Below are 18,065 nucleotides of genomic sequence, written 5' to 3'. Positions count from 1 at the left end.
AAAGCTGGTGCCTCTCGCTTATTTACCACACCCGTTCTTTTCCTGCATATTGCGCTCATTTGGGGTAGAGCTTTTATGTCCCGCTTTCTCACTTTTCTTCAAACGCCTTTCTCACTATTGTCGATCGTCAATATACCATATATTGTGTGGGTAACGAGATACGCGCACGGACGTCCTTATGTACCGAGGTGTGTAAGTTCTCACTCTTTGTATCGTGCTGTATCTTTCGCGCGTATGAACGTGGCATATAATCTCCCTATACAAAACGAAGTAAGAGGTGACGCTCACGTTACGCTCACGTTACGCTCATAGGTGACGCTTGCTCACTATAGAAACTATGTGTACGAAAAAGTTACTCACTATAGAACAGTGTTGCTAACCAAATATGGGTGCTTGGATGATTTTTATTTCATAAAGGGGATGCCTTTCCTCGAGGCAACAAGCAATGGTAGATTGATTGAATCATTGAGGTATTCAAATAGAAAGACATCATTGTTTTCTTCTACCAACGTGTTGTATAAAAAATTATCAAATTATTCCCAGTGATTCTAAATAAATCTGTGGTAAAGATTCTACCTCGCTCCATTTTATCTTGCGTAGTAGTATAGTTCAAAACGTTTAAATAAAAAGACTTGCTTCGAACTATTATGCACTTGCTTCGAACCATCATCCAAGTGCAGTCAAATGCTTTCTTGAAAGGATTGCAAAATCGTACGCTATGAACGTTTAACAATTGCAACTTTTCATGCTGGGTACAATGCAATAGTGAAACCATCGGAGCTGCATAACTAGGGCTAAGTAAACAACTTTAAAACATGCATATAACAAGTTTATATTTCCCATGGATCGGGCCTTCATACGCGTAATGGGACAATAATATACACGGAATAAAGACATTCCTGGGTCATGGGGTTTTTTTAATCATGTGCTCAGATGAAGCAACAAAGTTGAATGAAGTTAGTTTAATTGTTTTTATTCGGATTTAGCACTCCTGGATATCCATGGCTGCTTAGTACACAAATAGTCTTGCAGAAGATGGGGCACGGGTCAATAATAAGAGACATTGAGCCCTGTGGATGGAAGACTCGGATCCATATGCCATATGAACATGTAATAGTAGCTATTCCATAAGTTCAAAATGACTAAATTAAATTTTCGTATGTCCTATATGGTTGTAAAGATGGGCAATGATAGCGGAATAGTCGAACATTTGGTTTGCCATAAAAACCGTTGTCGGCCAAGGCCTTCCTGCGCCACACCGATTATTTTAGTGATTTTTTGATAACCCATAGCATGATAATAGTCAGTCATACTAGAAATTAAACCCATGATTGGAATGTTAAGTCGTACGAGTTGACGACTGTACCACGAGTCCAGCCGATACTCAAACATACTGAAAAAGAAAGTGGACCACGATTGCTAATGTAATGGAAACACTAACATTTGTAAATAAGACAAAAATATGGAAGGGCTATAAACCGGGATAAGAATTGGAAACCTGTGCCAAAATAGTAACACGGTCATAAAAAGTATCAGTAAAAAGACATCAAAAGAGAGCAGACTTGCTTATCTACATGTTTGGATGAAAACATTTAAACGAGCCCTGCAGTCAGTATACACGTCTTAGGTTCTGTTGCGAAACTCTGTAACCGGGCCAAATTAACTAGTCTCCCTATACAAAACGAAGTAAGAGGTGATGCTCACGTTACGCTCACGTTACGCTCATAGGTGACACGATTGCTCACTATAGGATCTTCCTGTACGAAAAAGTTACTCACTATAAAACGGTTTTGCTAACCAACTATGGGTGCTTGGATGATTTTTATTTCTTTGCGGTGTTTCCATTCTCCGAGGCAACAAGCAATGGTAGAGTGATTGAATCATTGATATATTCATATTCAGATCAAAAGACATCATTGTTTTCTTCTACACACGTGTTGAAAGTGTATCAATAATTATCAAATTATTCTCAGTGATTCTAAATAATTCTGTGGTGGAGATTCTACCTCGCTCCATCCGTTTTATTATGCGTAGTAGTGTTTTTTGTGTAGTTCAAAACGTTTAAATAAAAAGACTTGCTTCGAACTATCATGTACTTGCTTCCTGTACCGTCATCCAAATGCAGTCAAATGCTTGCTTGAAAGGATTGCCAAATCTTACGCTATGAACGTTTAACAATTTAAATTCTTCATTGTACATTAACCCAAAAATGCGTAGTACCATGCAAAATAGTGAAACCATCGGAGCTGCATAACTAGGACTAAGTGAACAACTTTAAAACATGCATATAACGGGTTTATATTAGTGATGTGCTGTATGGAGCGCACCCACGGCTCCGATCCGACTCCGACTATTGTTAGTTCAATTCCGACTCCGGCAAAATGGAACCACTAGATCCGCCCGGAGTCGGAGTCGTTCGAGTCGTCCAGAGTCGTCCGGAGTCGACGACTCCGAACGACTCCGAACGACTCCGATTCCGGGCGACTCTGGACGACTCCGGACGACTCCGAATGACTCCGAACGACTCCGAACGACTCCAAACGACTCCGGACGACTCCGGACGACTCCGGACGATTCCGGACGACTCCGACGACTCCGAACGACTCCGAACGACTCCGAACGACTCCGGACGACTCCGAACGACTCCGAACGACTCCGAACGACTCCGGACGACTCCGACTCCGGGCGACTCCGGACGATTCCGGACGACTCCGGACGACTCCGAACGACTCCGAACGACTCCGGATGACTCCGACTTCGGGCGACTCCGGGCGACTCCGTACGACTCCGGGCGATTCCGAACGACTACGGATATTGCAGCGCAGACCTACCTTCCGGAGTCGATTCCGAATTTATCGGAGTCGGATCGGAGTCGACTCCGGATTTTTGCCAACTTTACCCATCACTAGGTTATATTTCCCACGGAATAATATACAATAATAATATACACGGAATAAGGACATTCCTGGGCCATGGGTTTTTTTTTATATGAGCACATGATGAAGCAACAAAGTTGAATGAAGTTAGTTTTATTGATTTTATTTGCATTTAGCACTCCTGGATATCCATGGCTGCTTGGTACACAAATAGCCTTGCAGAAGATAGGGCACGGGTCAATAATAAGCCGTGACAGTGAGCCCTGTGGATGGAAGACCCATATGTCATATGAACATGTCATGACATTTAATAGAAGCTATTCCATAAGTTCAGCATAACTAAATTAAATTTTCGTATGTCCTATGTCGGCATGTTGTTAAGTCGTACGAGTTGACGACTGTACCACAAGTCCAGCCGATAGTCAAACATATTGAAAAAGAAAGTGGGTCACGATTGCTAATGTAATAGAAACACTAACATTTGTAAATAAAATACTTAAATAAGTAAATAAGACAAAACTATGGAAGGGCTATAAACCGGGATAAGAATTGGATGGAAACCTGTACCAAGATAGCAACACGGTCATAACAAGTATCAGTAAAAAGACATCAAAAGAGAGCAGGAATGCTTATCTACATGTTTGCATGAAAACATTTAAATATGCCCTGCAGTCAGTATACACGTCTTAAGTTCTGTTGCGAAACCTGCAACCGGGCCAAATTAACTAGTCGTAAACAAATCGTCAAAGCCGTAACCCATCGCTGTGATTTCCGAGATGAGGTTTTTTTTGGATGAGTTTGGATTTTTGTTTCATTTTGAATCGTGTCTTCAAACCATTTTAAAACAAAACCACTGATCATATTACCCAAGTGCCACAAATCCACTAAACGACCACTAAACGGGTTCTAAACGACTCAAGCTCTCTACCTAAACGGAATATAGAAATACTTCGTTTAGCAGACGGTGAACGACTGATGCATTCTAAAAATATCAAAAAAGCTGCTGGCGCCATCTGTTGTTGGTGGAATACCCAACCAGTGGAGCACTTTCCTCGCTTGGAGAGCTTTCTCCTTCCCTCTGTACTATATGGTTTCGCATTAAAGTTATCCCAAGCGCAACAGATTAAGCTTAAACGACTGGAAAATCGAATATCCATAGAAAAAAAACGAAAGCTTCATAGCTGCATTGGTTAGCTCAATAGATGGCGTATTAAAACTCATCATTATATTGCTGTCCTTTTCGTGCAATGTGTTTCGACAAGTTTCATCTAATCATGACTTATCCCAAATAGCCAACATTGCTTAAGCAGCCAATTTTGGCATGCTAAACATCGCTGCTTGAATTCGCCTTTTGCAGTAGATAAACAGCATCAAAGTTCCAGGTGGTCCTTCTAAATAGCGCCTAAGCTGCTTCCTTATGCTACGGTGCCAGGGATTATTTTTCTTTGTGTTTTATTTTCAAGCAAGCGTCATCGATGAAATAAACAACAAGATTTGTTTCGTTTAATCACATATGTATATTTCTAAATCTTTTGTATTGATGAATTACACACAATTTTACACAATTTACTGATAATTCACAATCACTTCACTCAATATTCATTCTTCAATTAACGAATCTAACTTGTGCAGCAGCAATGAGATTATTGCCGGCGTCCGTCTTTGACACTTTGACAAGAGCCACCTTGTACCGATGTCATGCATTAAAAAGCTATAAAGTTCCACCATGTTTAGTACCCTTTCTTAACAAGCCTTCAAGTTCCATCATGAACCCTACACATAGTGCTAATCAGCCGCAAAGTTCCAAAGAGTACCATGTGCCTGTTAAAAAGCTCCATAGTTCCGCAAAGTACCGTCTATCTCTTAATCAGCCACAAAGTACGACATCGGAACGATTTTTCGTTAAACAGCCCTAAATCAGCTATAAAGTACGAGCTGGCTATTTGGGTAGTACCCTATACAAACGCACTGTACGGCCACTAAACGGGTTCTAAACGGCTCAAGCTTTCAACCCAAAGGGAATATAAAAAGACTTCGTTTAGCAGACTGTGAACGACTGATGCATTCTAAAAATAGCAAAAACAGATGGTGGCACCATCTGTTGGTGGGATAGTCACACAGTGGAGCTCTCCTCGCTTGGAGAGCTTTCTCCTTCCCTCTGTGCTGTTATATGGTTTCGCATTGAAGTTGTGTATCGCTGGAACTAGAAGGGCGATACGATTGTTTAAGGCCCGTGTCTGTGCTCCATCGGATGCGATTTTATCGGAAGGCCTGTCAAAATTTTATATGAGATTTGACAGATAACGTCGGACGTGCGATTTCGTCGTACGACGGAATCAAACATTTTTGATTTCGTCGAACGCCGAATCCGATTTTATCTGTCAAACAAAATGTGTGTTGTTTTGTAGGAACAATCTCAACTTAATTTTTCATAATCGTTATATTAATAAAATCATCCAAATAATTGCAATATCATACGAAAAAGCGTTTGACAGCACGTGCGATAAAATCGCATGCGATGAAGCATAGACACGGCCCTAAATACTAAACTCCAATGAATACTAACAGCACTGAAGAAAGTGAGATTTGAATAGTGGTCGTTGGTGTTGATACCTTCGTATCTGACCACACTACCTTTTTATTGATATTTGCTTGGAATGTTAAGAAGGTTGTGAAGTTTATCGAAACACATTTAAAAAAAAAATACAACAATATAATTATAATTTCTAATACGCCATCTATGGAGCAAACCAGGCAATGGAGCTTTCATTTTTTCTATAAATATTTGATTTTTCAGCCGTTTATGCACGATTAATCTGTGGCGCTTGGGTGATATCAATATACTATTTTAGTGCCTTAGACGGTCTGGTGGTATAGTCGTCAACTCGTACGACTTAACAACATGCCCGTCATGGGTTCAAGCCCCGAATGAACCGTGCCCCCATACGTAGGACTGACTATCCTGCTATGGTAATAAGTAAGTCACTGAAAGCCGAGCCCACTAGTGGTACAGGCAAGCATTGGCCGACAACGGTTGTTGTGCCACAGAAGAGGAACAAGTTTAGTGCCTAATACCTACCACTTCATCCACAATTACGCAACAATGGCTGAACACCGCAAAATTCGACTCTCCTCCTCACGCTATCCTCGAGCAAGTCCTAAGCGTTTGTATTCTTCGCTCATACATAAATCTTGTTGTGAGGATTCCGGACAAGGATTGAGAGCGATCGTATATAACGCTCGTCAGAGAGCAAACACCAAATGCTTTTGAAGCGTTCAAGAGCTCGCAAACTGCAGTAATTTGCCGTCCGGGGAAGCATTTGCGAGCTTGTCAATTGCAGTAATTTGGCTAAAGGGTATGAAAATTTGGATTTATCGTGAATAATTATAAAAAACAACAACAACAAAATTAATATAATGAACAATCGCTACCATCCAAAGTCGGAACGCTCCAAAACTGTGCTTGCGAGGTCACCATCAACATTTATACCCAAGCAAGACAAACAAAAATAATAAGATTCGCAGCTGGCACATATATTTTTAGTTCATTGCGAATTTGATGTCGTGTAAACGAAATATTTTTGTCGGCCCCATATGTGTGAAAGGACAATGGAGGAGCCGTTATAACGACGAGCTATACAATACGCTTCGCTTACATACGACTGACTATTCTGCTATGAGTAATTCATCAGTCACTAATAGCCAAGCTCACTAGAAGTAAGCCGACCGCCAACGATTGGTCGTCAAACGTCAAACAAGAAGTTCCGTTCCAAATTGTTTAATAATTTATCCTCTCTTAAACGCAGGAGTAACGGTCGTGCTGTGGGTGAATGGTAATGGCAATATGTTAGTTGGACCATATAAGAACAGGGTGGCCACTCGAATCAGGATTTTAAATTTCCGGTTTTCCCGGTTTTTCCCGGATTTTTTTGGAGCTCCCCCAGTTCCCAGTTCACTATGCTTCGTCTGCCGGTTTTATCGATACTTCAATTCCAAATTATTATGGCATAGGTTTTCAAAAATCATTATCTAGAAGATGGTAAGTAAACACGGGCATTACGGGAAAGATGGACACTTGTCATAAAGACTGGATAAACATTATTAGTGAATTATTCAACAATATAATATCCAATCTGTGACAACACATTTGCGAACCATTTTTGGCATGATTTCTATCAAATTTGTACAAACAAATTTTCAATCGTGCGTACGTTTGTGGATCTAATTTGGCTACTATGGTTCTTAAGCTATTTAAATAAGCATTCTTTATATTTTCGGATGTTTTATATGAGCAAAATACTGATGAAACAACGAAAAAAAAGCTTTACAAATATTGCTTTTTGGTGGTTTAGCATCATGACATTAACGTGTAAAGACTTTACCCCGTGGCAAAGATATTTTTCATCTGCTATCAATTGTTGATTAACAGATGTCATCACACAATCTCAAAAAAAGGTAACCGGAAGTCATGGACCAACCAGCCACTGGAGAAAGCATACAAATCTGCGAAGAACGGATTTCCTGTAAAACAGCAGTCATGCATTATGCTGTTACTCGCACGACGTTGATGATGCATCTCACGAATAGATGCAGGAGATTTCAGTGGGTTTTTCTTAATTTTGGAACACTTTCTTGAATATGTTTTACGGGAAGTGTACTTTATGTGATAATAAAACAAAGGATAAACAAAGTATCGAACTACAGAAGCGACGCCACCTCAACCATCAGTGCCAGTTATCCGGGCGAAATGAAGGTAGAGGCTCAAAACCAAAATTCAAAATAACAATGTACATGCGATGTGTGATTGGGTAACCTTAAAATTGCTAATGGGGACAAAAATTATCAGTTATGTTAAAAAATTGGGATCGCCCACTAAATCCATCGTTAAATTAGGCACAACATACCCGAAATGTGCAAGAACCGATATCGGTGAACGTAAGTATTGCACCAGTGCGAATGAGTAGTATAGTACATATACTGCGTACCAAATGTGAGAAACGGAAAATGTTGTCCTTAAACATTGGTGTGCTGTTGCTGGCCTGTGGTAAGTTGGGAACAATATACAAAACATCCCATTAATTGAAAATGCACTTAGTACGATGGTCAACAGTGATAGCAAAAGTTTGTGATAATTTCCCTGTTTTTTTTTTTTTGAAAATTCCCGGCTAATTCCCGGTTTTCCCGATTGAGTGGCCACCCTGTAAGAAGTAACATACGATAATACAGTGGAACGCTGTTTATCCGGGTTCTTCTGGATTCGATCTCGTCCTAGTACTCGAATAACACTGATAATGGATCAAACTGTGTTTTTTTTTAATTAAAAATTGTTAAAAAAAATTGTTATGAAAATTTTCACTGATATAGGGTTTTCCAAGTCGAATGTAAACGTTGTTATTCATCGCATGCAAGATGTTAATCCACATGAATCTGATATTTCATTTCCATCATCATAACTTTTAATTTCTCTAGCATGATTTTCAAAACGACTCAAGCAGGATCGAGTTCGACAGTTCTTTGTTATGTGTTGAAAATCATGTGTTGAAACTCAACATTTCATTTTGAATTAAATACACCATTTGACAGCAGTTGTAAAACATCTTGGATGATGTGAATAATTATGTGCACATTCGAAAGTTAAGAACAAGGCACCTCCATCTGATACAAATACGTGTACAGGCGTCCCCCGAGTTACGACCCTCTCGAGTTACGACGATTCGCAGATACGACGATTTTGATTATGAATGTTGTCGTTGAGAAGAATTAAATGTATTTTTTTTAATTTCTTGCTGATAACCGTTACATACACATATACAAAGATTCCCCAACCACCCGATCTTGAATATCTGTATCGGCCTTTCGAGTAAAATTAATACATTATCGAACATTGTTTTAAATAAAATAAACTACATCATAGATATTGACTCTTCAACTTAGATTATAAACTTTATATTCACAAATATTCGACATACGACTATTTTGACTTACACCTTGCTTTGGGGCAACTTTTCGATCCCAAATTAAGCCGTATCTCGGGGATATCCTGTAATACGCGCACCTGACACAGCGGTTTTCAATGATGTTTAGAGAAGCTCATCGTTTTGTCGGCCATTAGAGGTTCAGGCAGGCCTAGCCCGAGAAGTACTGTCGCGTCAAATATGAATAGCCATGAAAATGCAGTGATATGTGTATCCAAACATTGGGAAATAAAACAAGTCGTTTCAATTTTACTGATTTGTGTATATTTTAATTATACATATATGTATATATATATATTTTGTTGTTCTTGCTATTGACAAATTATGTTTAACCTATTTATAATCACATATATTTATATATATATACTTTATATAATTCACTTCTTTATAATAATTATTAAATAGTTAATAGTATTTTTTTCTGTTTTCCTCTTTTGCAGTAACCGATTCATGTGTAACCGTTTTTTTATCCTCTGTTTCATTTGTGTTATTCTTTTTTAGTGGCTTTGCTATTATTAATATTATCATTATTATTATTATTATTTTTGTTATTTTTTCATCCTTTGTTTGTTTGTTTTGTTTTGTTTCCTTTGTTTTTTTCCATTCTCTGCCCCATGTATCGTTTGGTTTTCATATACTCCTTATGCATGTATTTTCACTGTTTTGCTACCGGAGGTATTGTTTCTCGATCGCTCTATTCTTTTGCTCTCGTGATTTATGTATGTTTGTTTGTTTCTTTTTCTTTTCAACCTTGTTTACTTGTTTTAGCCAACAGTTTTTAATTCTTGACATATTTGTGCTCGAACCTCTTTTTCCATTGGTACCGGCGTTACTGTTGTCGGCGTTGAAACATCACCAACGGTACTGTTTTGTGTACCTTTTTCAAGGGTTTGGATGTTCGGTTTGAAGATTTGGTTGGTTAGATGGTTGGTTGGTTTGTTTGTTTTTTTCTTCCGTGTGCTTTCTTCTCTTGCTTTTACTACGCTCCCTAGAGGAGTTGTACACTGCGCGACAAACGGTTGTGTGTTTGTTTTCTGCCTGTTTACTTTGCTAAACTCCCTTGTATAGTACGCATGAATGAGTGATGTTCGGTGCTGTAAGTATGTTCAATAGCTGCTGTACCCATGTTAACGCCCTATGTTGCTACGGTTGACCGAGGCTCAAAGGATGATCGTCCTCCAGCGCCGCACTGGTTTATCAGGCGAGCAGTGGCGGTGTCGGTGTACTTGAATGATGCTGTTTTTTTTATTTATGTGTGTAATTCACTTTTGATTTTTCTTGTTTCTGCCCTGGTTACGGCTTCTATTATGATTCGTTATGCAATTACGGAGAGGTGGGTGTAGGGACCGTTGGTTTTTATTTCGTTTGCAAAGTATATAAACATTCTTCAGTAGTCATTTGGTCAGTTTGTGCGTTAGGGTCAAGCTAATTGGTAGACCGTTGTCGTGGTGTACTGTGCGGTCTCTGATCGTTTGATTTTATGTTTAATCCGCGTGAGATTTGTTGTGCTCATTCGTGCACAATCGCTTCACAATGATCTACTGCGCATTAGTATCGCATCAGCATCAGCCATTGCGGTCAAACAAGTGATCATAAAGTGGACCCACACTGTGATGCATGATACGCGATACGGTCATCGTGATACGATCCTGACAAAACCCTGGCAGGCAGACCTACAAACACATTTGTGCGAGTTTGACCCAAGCAGCGCAGCCCCTTCTAGGCTCACTAAAACATGCCGAGCTTGATTTCACGCCTGTTAAACATTGTGCATTTGGTTTGGTATTGTTACTTCATTCTAGTCTTTCGTACTAGCAGCCGATGGAAGTGAATGTCATAGCATTTGCCGTATTCGCCATATTTACATGAGAACTTGGCACGTGTACGACTGGAAAACTTTGCCCTAACTTGCAGTCTGTGTTTTTTCTATGCTCTCTTTTTTGTAATGAGTTACTCTGTTTCTAACGTTTTACACTTTTATTTTTCCATGTTCTTTTTGAATTATGTGTGAGTGGGTGTGTATGTTTTGCTTCTTTCTTTCCGTTTTTCTTCTTTGATGTTTTTTTTTCCATATTCAGTTATAGTATGTTATATTTTTTGTGTTTTTGATGATTTTGTTTGTTTTTTTTTTGTTCAAGATTTTCGTGATTATCTGCTTACTTGTTTCGACACTACATCAACTCTATCTTGAGATTTTTTTTGGTTTATTTTAACTTTTTCATTAGAAGGATATACTGCAATATATTATGGTCAGTTTATTTCCTCATTGTTTTTCACTCATCTTGCCTAGACTGACTTGTATTCTTATGCCCGCCAAAGTGCCTCTAGGCACGTTTTGTTTTCTTCTATTTTTCTTTCTCGTATTTTTTTTCACCGTTTTTTGCTTATTACATGTTAATTATAGTAATAATAATTGTTTGCATTACTATTATCATTACATACCAACTAGACCATTATGTTGTAGTTCCCTTGTGTGTGTTTGTTTTTTTTGTTTACTTATACGATTACTTTACTTCTCTGCACACTCATGCACCACGGTTTTAGGTAACGTGAACGAATAAAAACTAAGACAATTAAAAACAGAGAAAATACTTGAACGCTTCGTTTTTTTTCTAATCCCCTTTCCTTCAAACATGCCAATGATAGTGCACTCTTGCCGAATTAGCTTTGCATTGTCCGGCGAAGAAACGACAACCATCATCGACATTGCGAGCGAAATGTATGAGTGACGAACTGAGCACAACTTTGTAACTGAACGTTTTTTCTAACGAACTAAGCATATACCTTAACTACCGATAATATACACCGAAAAACGAAACCCGGAAGACGATAACGTACGTGGTGTGGTTTCCACAACCGTGTGTGTGAAACGGCATGAACGAACGAAAGCTACCTATGGGGTGTAACCAGTGCGTCTGGGGAGCACGGTACCATCATGCGGGTGGTATAATGTCACCATCGAGAAATTGGTATGTGTTACTAACTCTCAGCAACTTCCACTAAATTCAAACACGCTCCCGCTGGTTGACGATCTACCATTTGGCACTTTTCCGTTCCTACCAAAGGAAGGCGAACGGAAGCTGACAGTATGTTTGCCTTTTGCTCTTCGTGACGATCATTCGGCGGCAATATTAAGCAGGCACGGTACCAAATGAAAATGCGGTGGAAATATCCACTGGGCGGATGCGCTCTTGCAGGCACTTAAGTCCACAGAACACATGCTCACAAAGCATGCAGACGCTAAATTCGCCGCTCCGACTATGAATAAAATGTTGGAAATGTGTGTAGCGTGTATGCTCACCACCAATAGAAGAGAGTGATACAATCGCAATGCAAAACTGATAGAGAGTGAAGAGTTAATTGAAGGTACAATCGAACAGATTGTTCGTTATGGTGGATAAGTTTTGGATAGAGACTGTGGTTGCCACCGTGCAGAGTCGATCAGCGAAGAGAAAATAAGAAAACAAACTCACAGAAAAGGACCAAGATAGTTTCGGGAAACGTAGCCTGCTTTCAATTCACACCGTGCGGATGAACGCACTGTGTTTGACCGGAAGTTGGTTGTTGCTTACGCGTTAGTAACACTGAGCCCCTACCCTTTTCTCGATGGTGAGAAAGATGGGAAATTGGATTGGGACATATGGGATGAGAGGGATATAAAGGCAAGAGAGGGAGGGACAGAGAGAGAGAGAGCTGATGTCCGGAACAGTCATTCCTTTCCGGCAAGGAATAACGCCAACATCAGCCCAAGAAGAGCCCGGTGAACCCGCCAGAGACGCGACAGAATTGGAAACGTTCGAAAAGCTTCGCTGCCTCAAACATCGAACCCAACCTGAATCATCTCTTTTCGTTCGCGAGCTTTAGCTACTGTTTAGATGTAAACGTAGAGTTAACTTTTGAAAAGAAAATCGAACCCGTAACCCGAAGGTCTACTACGGAACTAAACATTAAACGCGCAATTTCTTTTCTTTGTTTTTCGTTTAACGCTTTGAAACTCAAAACTTGCGCGTCCTCCTTTCCTTTCCAAATACTGACTTGGTTGGATGGAAAGGGTTTTTACTGGCGGCACTGTTTACCTCCCGGCGATGGAGATGAACCAAAACGAAGCGACGAATGTGCTCCGGTAATTCCAGATTTCGCTTGCCATTGCGCAGGGCTTGAAGCTTCGCAATGATCCTGATGGTTGAAAGTCCAGTTACAGTTTATGATCATCATCACACCCGCACACATTCACACACATACAGTAACTCACACCAAACACATGCATAGGTAGAAGTAGAAGAGCATTCACGCATCGCACACACTCATTCCAGATCATAAACGGAGCCCAATCGAGTTCCAATCACCGGGGATCGCGAAACCGAATTTGCCTGCGGGGTTGGCATTGCGGGAAATGTGCCCCTGGTTACCGTGTAGCACATTGGTCTTCATTTCGTGTTTGCAAGAGGCTAATGCCGCCCTGTTTTGCGTTATTCTTCTCGGTACACTCATACATTTGCTCCTGTTGTGCTGCTGTTGGTAGGGATACCTTGGGTGTCTTCTGCTAGTGCTTCCACACTGCCCAAACCCAAACAGTGTGATCTCGTAGAATGGCCTCAATTTATAGCTGCTGGATCAGCCTTTTCTGACTAGCGGGTTGTTCTGCCAAAATAGGCGTTTGTGGTGTTTTTTTTGTTTGTTGTTTGTTTGGAAGCTTCTAAGCTTTACCAATTCAACGAGTAATGAATGATTTCATGCAGATGGCATACGCACGTCGGTGGCAATTTACGGTAAACAATTTAGGTAGCCATCTGGCGGATGTGTGCTGGAGTAGCTGGGAAAACTCTTAGATAGCGGAGCTGCTAGTACCAGCTTCATTTCGTGCCCCGCTAATGCTAATCCTTCCTCGCAACACAACATCAGTAATGGTTTACCCTATTCAGTACTCAACGTGTCACCCAACGTGTCTCGTTGTATTATTTTTAGTTTTCCGTTTTTAACAATAAATCGCCCTGGTAGGATCTATAACCAGAGGCGTTTGGTTATGCTCCCCCCACAAGATGACAGACTTTTCCTATACATGAAATGTGAAGGATTGGAGTCTCCTCTAACTGGGTGGGAATTTGCCCAGTGCGATTGTTTCGAGTAAGTTCTTGAAATTTGTGCTAGTGAAAGTATGTGTTTCACTCCTCGAAATACAACCCTGGCGTACAGAATGCCTCAGATTCTCAGATTTAAACTAAGAAAATGGATTTTACATAGCCATTCGTGTAAAGTGTTTCTTTGTTATATGTGTTTGTGTGTGTTGTGCGATGAAAAAAATACATGTATGTGTGTTTCACTGTACGTGTTTTGTGTGATGAGATTTTGTATAACTATTTAAGCTGGTAAAATACCATACGTAACGTAATTGCTGTAATTACATTTTACAATTATAAAGACATTGTTGCTTGCTAGCAGCTCCACGACGCCATGATAGCGCTACTTGTGCGTGCTGTTTACTGTCTATCTGTCTATACGTCTGTCTGTCTGTTTCTCTGTGTGTCTGTCTGTCGGTCTGTTTAGTTTTGTGGCCATATGGCAATAAGAGATTGAATATGTTTGCGTACAACCAAAGAACCAAGACAGTTTAAACCCGTGCCCATCGCAACATCGCAAAGAACTGGTGATGGACACGGTAGTATCAGTAAAGATACATGGGTCAATGAATTTTTTTAGCCAAAAAGACCCTTATGGTTTCCAATCAAAATGAATTTTCTGAAGCATCCTTTCCAGCACGTTGCCGTGGTTAAAAGAAGCCAACAAAACTGGTCCGTCTAATGGCACCATGAATAAATTTGTAAACTCAAATGGCTGTACACAATTTCGAAAGATTAGACTGTGTCTATGAACCACAGGAAACCAAAACTCATCCTTTTATGCACCGTTTTGCACCGAGGCTGGTGCATTTTACTTTGCTGGCATTTACCATTCTCCGACGCCCACTATCGCTACTACCCGTCTACCTGTATACATCGTAATGTGCCTCCTGCCTTTAACTCTATATATGCTCTGGTGCACTATTTAGTTAGTGGCACTGGCCTACCAGCCATGCTACCGGCTTTCCCTGTTGTGCAGCATGCTCTGCTGTTCTCGTTTGTTTTTTGTTTAATACCAAATCCAGTCGCTTGATAGAACGCTCAAGCGTTGTGCTTACGATTGTTGTTTTTACGTAAGAAAAAAAGAACAGAATTAAAATACAAAAAAACGTACAACAATCTGGCCCCCCAATCTGGGCCACCTAAATTCGTATTAACGTTTAGAGTAATGTTACTTCCATTTACTAGCCTTGACTTCTAATTCGCTCTATATAGGTTGGTTTCTATGCTCCACGCGCCATACTGGCTGACAGGTTGCTTTACACGGAAAACAGGAATTACAGTAGTGTAAGCAATGGTTCTTCGTTTTTTTGTGTTATTGCTCCAACATAAACTAGTTAAACGCATTATTTAACCGGAACAGTGTGGCACATAATTGAAGGGTGAACAGTGTAATAAAAATGTAGTCGCGTTCATGACGTTCCAACAACGCGCGCAACAGAATGCGCGTTTTCAGGTAAGCGACTGTTAAGTGCGTTAGAAAGTTTATGAAATTTCCCTTTTTCGAGCAGAATCTCAAAAAGAAAACCCAGATAAAGAAATGCAAAACAAAACCAATCTCCATCAAAGCGGGTAAGGATTCGTCACTTGTGAAGGATTGCATCGGTTACCGCCCTATATGGGATACGTGTCTAAACCTACAATCAGATACAATCGTTTCTATTGCAATCTAATCTTACCGCTTGCAAACATCTGCACTGCCTAGCACCCGCACCTAGGCCCAGTAGCAGTGCTTGCCACCATGCTTGCCTTGTCAAGCCGATAAAGAGCCATTAATTTAACGTTCTTGCAACGTTTCATGCGCCTGTGGTCTGCTATCCGTTAGTGCTGTGTTTGCCAATGATGCCATTGTTGGTTGTAGAACTGTTTGCTTTGTTTGTTTTGTTTTGTTTCTTCGTGCAGTACCGTATGTTGTGTGCTGTTTGGTTGGTCTTTGGTGTGTGTTTGTGTGTACTTATACATGTGTATGTGTGTTTGTGTGTGTGTATGTGTGCTGCTGCTCTTACTGCAATGGTATTTGTCGGTTTGTTCTTCATTTGGAATTTTGGTTTGATTAGTGTCTATGTGATGAGTGTTACCATGTGTCACGCATGCATTGTGATGCATCTATCCTTTGCACTGTATGTACTAACTTCCAATTCACTACTTCGTTTGCCGATGGTAGCCTACTACTATTCTGCTCTACTACGTTTTTATTTCCTTTCCATCTTACCCACTTTCAGTGTCGTTACATGCTCCATTGCAGTTACTTGCAATTGCTCTACTATTGTGTTTGCTGTTCTGGTTTATTTTACCTTCTGTTCTGTTCTGTTTGCTACTTTCGTTTGCTGCTGTTATGTTTATGCTATTTTGTTATTATTTGAATGGAATTACTTCCTCTTGCACTTTCTCCTACGAATGTAGGTTGTAGTTGTAAATATTGCAGTGTTTGTTTTTACTATTTGCGCCTGTAAGGGTTCACTGATCCTGTACCCTGGAGTGCGTAAGAGAAGCCCTTTGTTTGGTAGGGGGTTAGTTCGGTAGGGTTCTTGCAGTGTACCTCCATCTACTTAACGTTTTACCCGCGCGCACACACACACACACTTTCTAATTTCACGTGAATTATCTACTACACGTACACGCACAGACACATACATATACATAGAGTTTGTTTAGTTATCGCGATTCATGTTTGTTTGTGTGTGTGTGTGTGTTTTTTTTACAGATGTTTGCCATTTTTTTCTCTTTTGCGCTTTGTTTTTCCAGCACACTACTACTAAAGGCTCTTGCAGGAGAGGTGGCTACTCTCTTTACGGTTCTGCTACAGTTCCTACGGTATTGTACACAGTTTTTGTTGTATATTCGCTGGTGTGTGCAAGTTTCATTCGCTTTCTATATGGGTTGCGCTATTGGTTGGGTGTAACGGTGATTGTTGTTATTTGTTCTTACTCATATCATACCTACGGTTTGGATGGGAGAGCGGGAGTTTCTTTCCTACTTATCAAATCGTCCACCTGACTTGACACTTCCGTTGGATGTGTGTGTGTGTGTGTGTGTGTAGGGAAAAGTGTTTCATTCCTATGATCTTATTTTCCGCTATATTATTTTTCCATTACAGAACTGTGCATACGTTTCACCTCATTTACCGTCGTTCAGACATCACAATGTCGTATCCATATACAACACACACACACACACATACAAACACGTACACATACACACACATACGCACACACCTACAGATACTCACGCAAACACACGCACAGAGTAGGATATATTTTGTTACAAAGGTGGCCCTTTTTGACCAACTTATACATTCACAGTTACAATAGTTCTGTTTTTCATAAAGTGCTTCGTCACAATCACAATTATCTTGTCGGAAAATGGAGAAAGATAATGTTTTAACTGCCCACTGTATGGTATAGAAATAGTAAGGTAGAACGTTACAGAACGTTATGAAATTTAACATTGCCATTAACCGACAACTTCGAAATTAACTGACAATTGAAAAAAAAATAGTTTGTTTTAATTTACAGATTAATTAACAGAACAAACTCTCATAGTTAATAAAGACCATCATGTACACAACGAAGCGTTTGCACCGGTCACCATTGTGGCCAGTATGGCCAGAACATATCAGTTCTGGAGCGTATGTGTGTGTGTTTGTGTGAGTGAAGATCGATATCTGTAAGGCGATAAGGTGTGGTGATATCTGTGTGACATATCGGGCACGGTAGCTGCCTGTTGGTGGTTTGGCGGCTTTTGCAGTAGCATAGGTGAAATATGTTCCATCCCTGCCCTATCCACGGCTCTTTCCTTGCGTAGCTTTCCTTGCCTTTCCCGCACGCAAACACCCGCAAACGACGAAGCACGTTAAATTAATCGCTCGTTATACCATATTCAAAAATCTGTATTATTGGAGTCGACCTCGTCGGGCTCCTGGGGTGCCGCCAGCGTCATCTGGATTCCCGATGGGCCCATCACCTGCATCGTGGGTTCGGTGTTGCGTCGTTTCATTTTTCCTTTCATTTTCTTCAACATTGTTGCCTGCGCACACGAGTTACGTTTTTTCGTGTTGCGTTTTGTGCGCACACATATACACGCGCGAGCACATTATG

At 40.3% G+C, this 18,065-nt stretch overlaps 1 protein-coding gene across 6 annotated transcripts in view; it reads right to left on the bottom strand.

The window, feature by feature from the left end:
• Positions 1 to 9,444: 9,444 nt before the first annotated feature.
• LOC120898494 (diacylglycerol kinase theta) overlaps positions 9,445 to 18,065 on the bottom strand; it is a 30,629-nt gene continuing 22,008 nt past the window's right edge. For all 6 annotated transcript variants that reach the window (XM_040304429.1, XM_040304430.1, XM_040304426.1 and 3 more), the window contains one exon: positions 9,445 to 17,994. In XM_040304429.1, coding sequence (XP_040160363.1) covers positions 17,848 to 17,994 — 147 coding nt within the window. In that variant the 3' untranslated portion in view covers positions 9,445 to 17,847. The remainder of the gene's footprint in view (positions 17,995 to 18,065) is intronic.

The sequence above is a fragment of the Anopheles arabiensis genome, chromosome 2, assembly GCF_016920715.1.
Source record: "Anopheles arabiensis isolate DONGOLA chromosome 2, AaraD3, whole genome shotgun sequence".
Taxonomy (NCBI): Eukaryota; Metazoa; Arthropoda; class Insecta; order Diptera; family Culicidae; genus Anopheles; species Anopheles arabiensis.
Note: the sequence above shows the minus strand (reverse complement) of the source record. Positions and strands in the feature narration are given on the sequence as shown.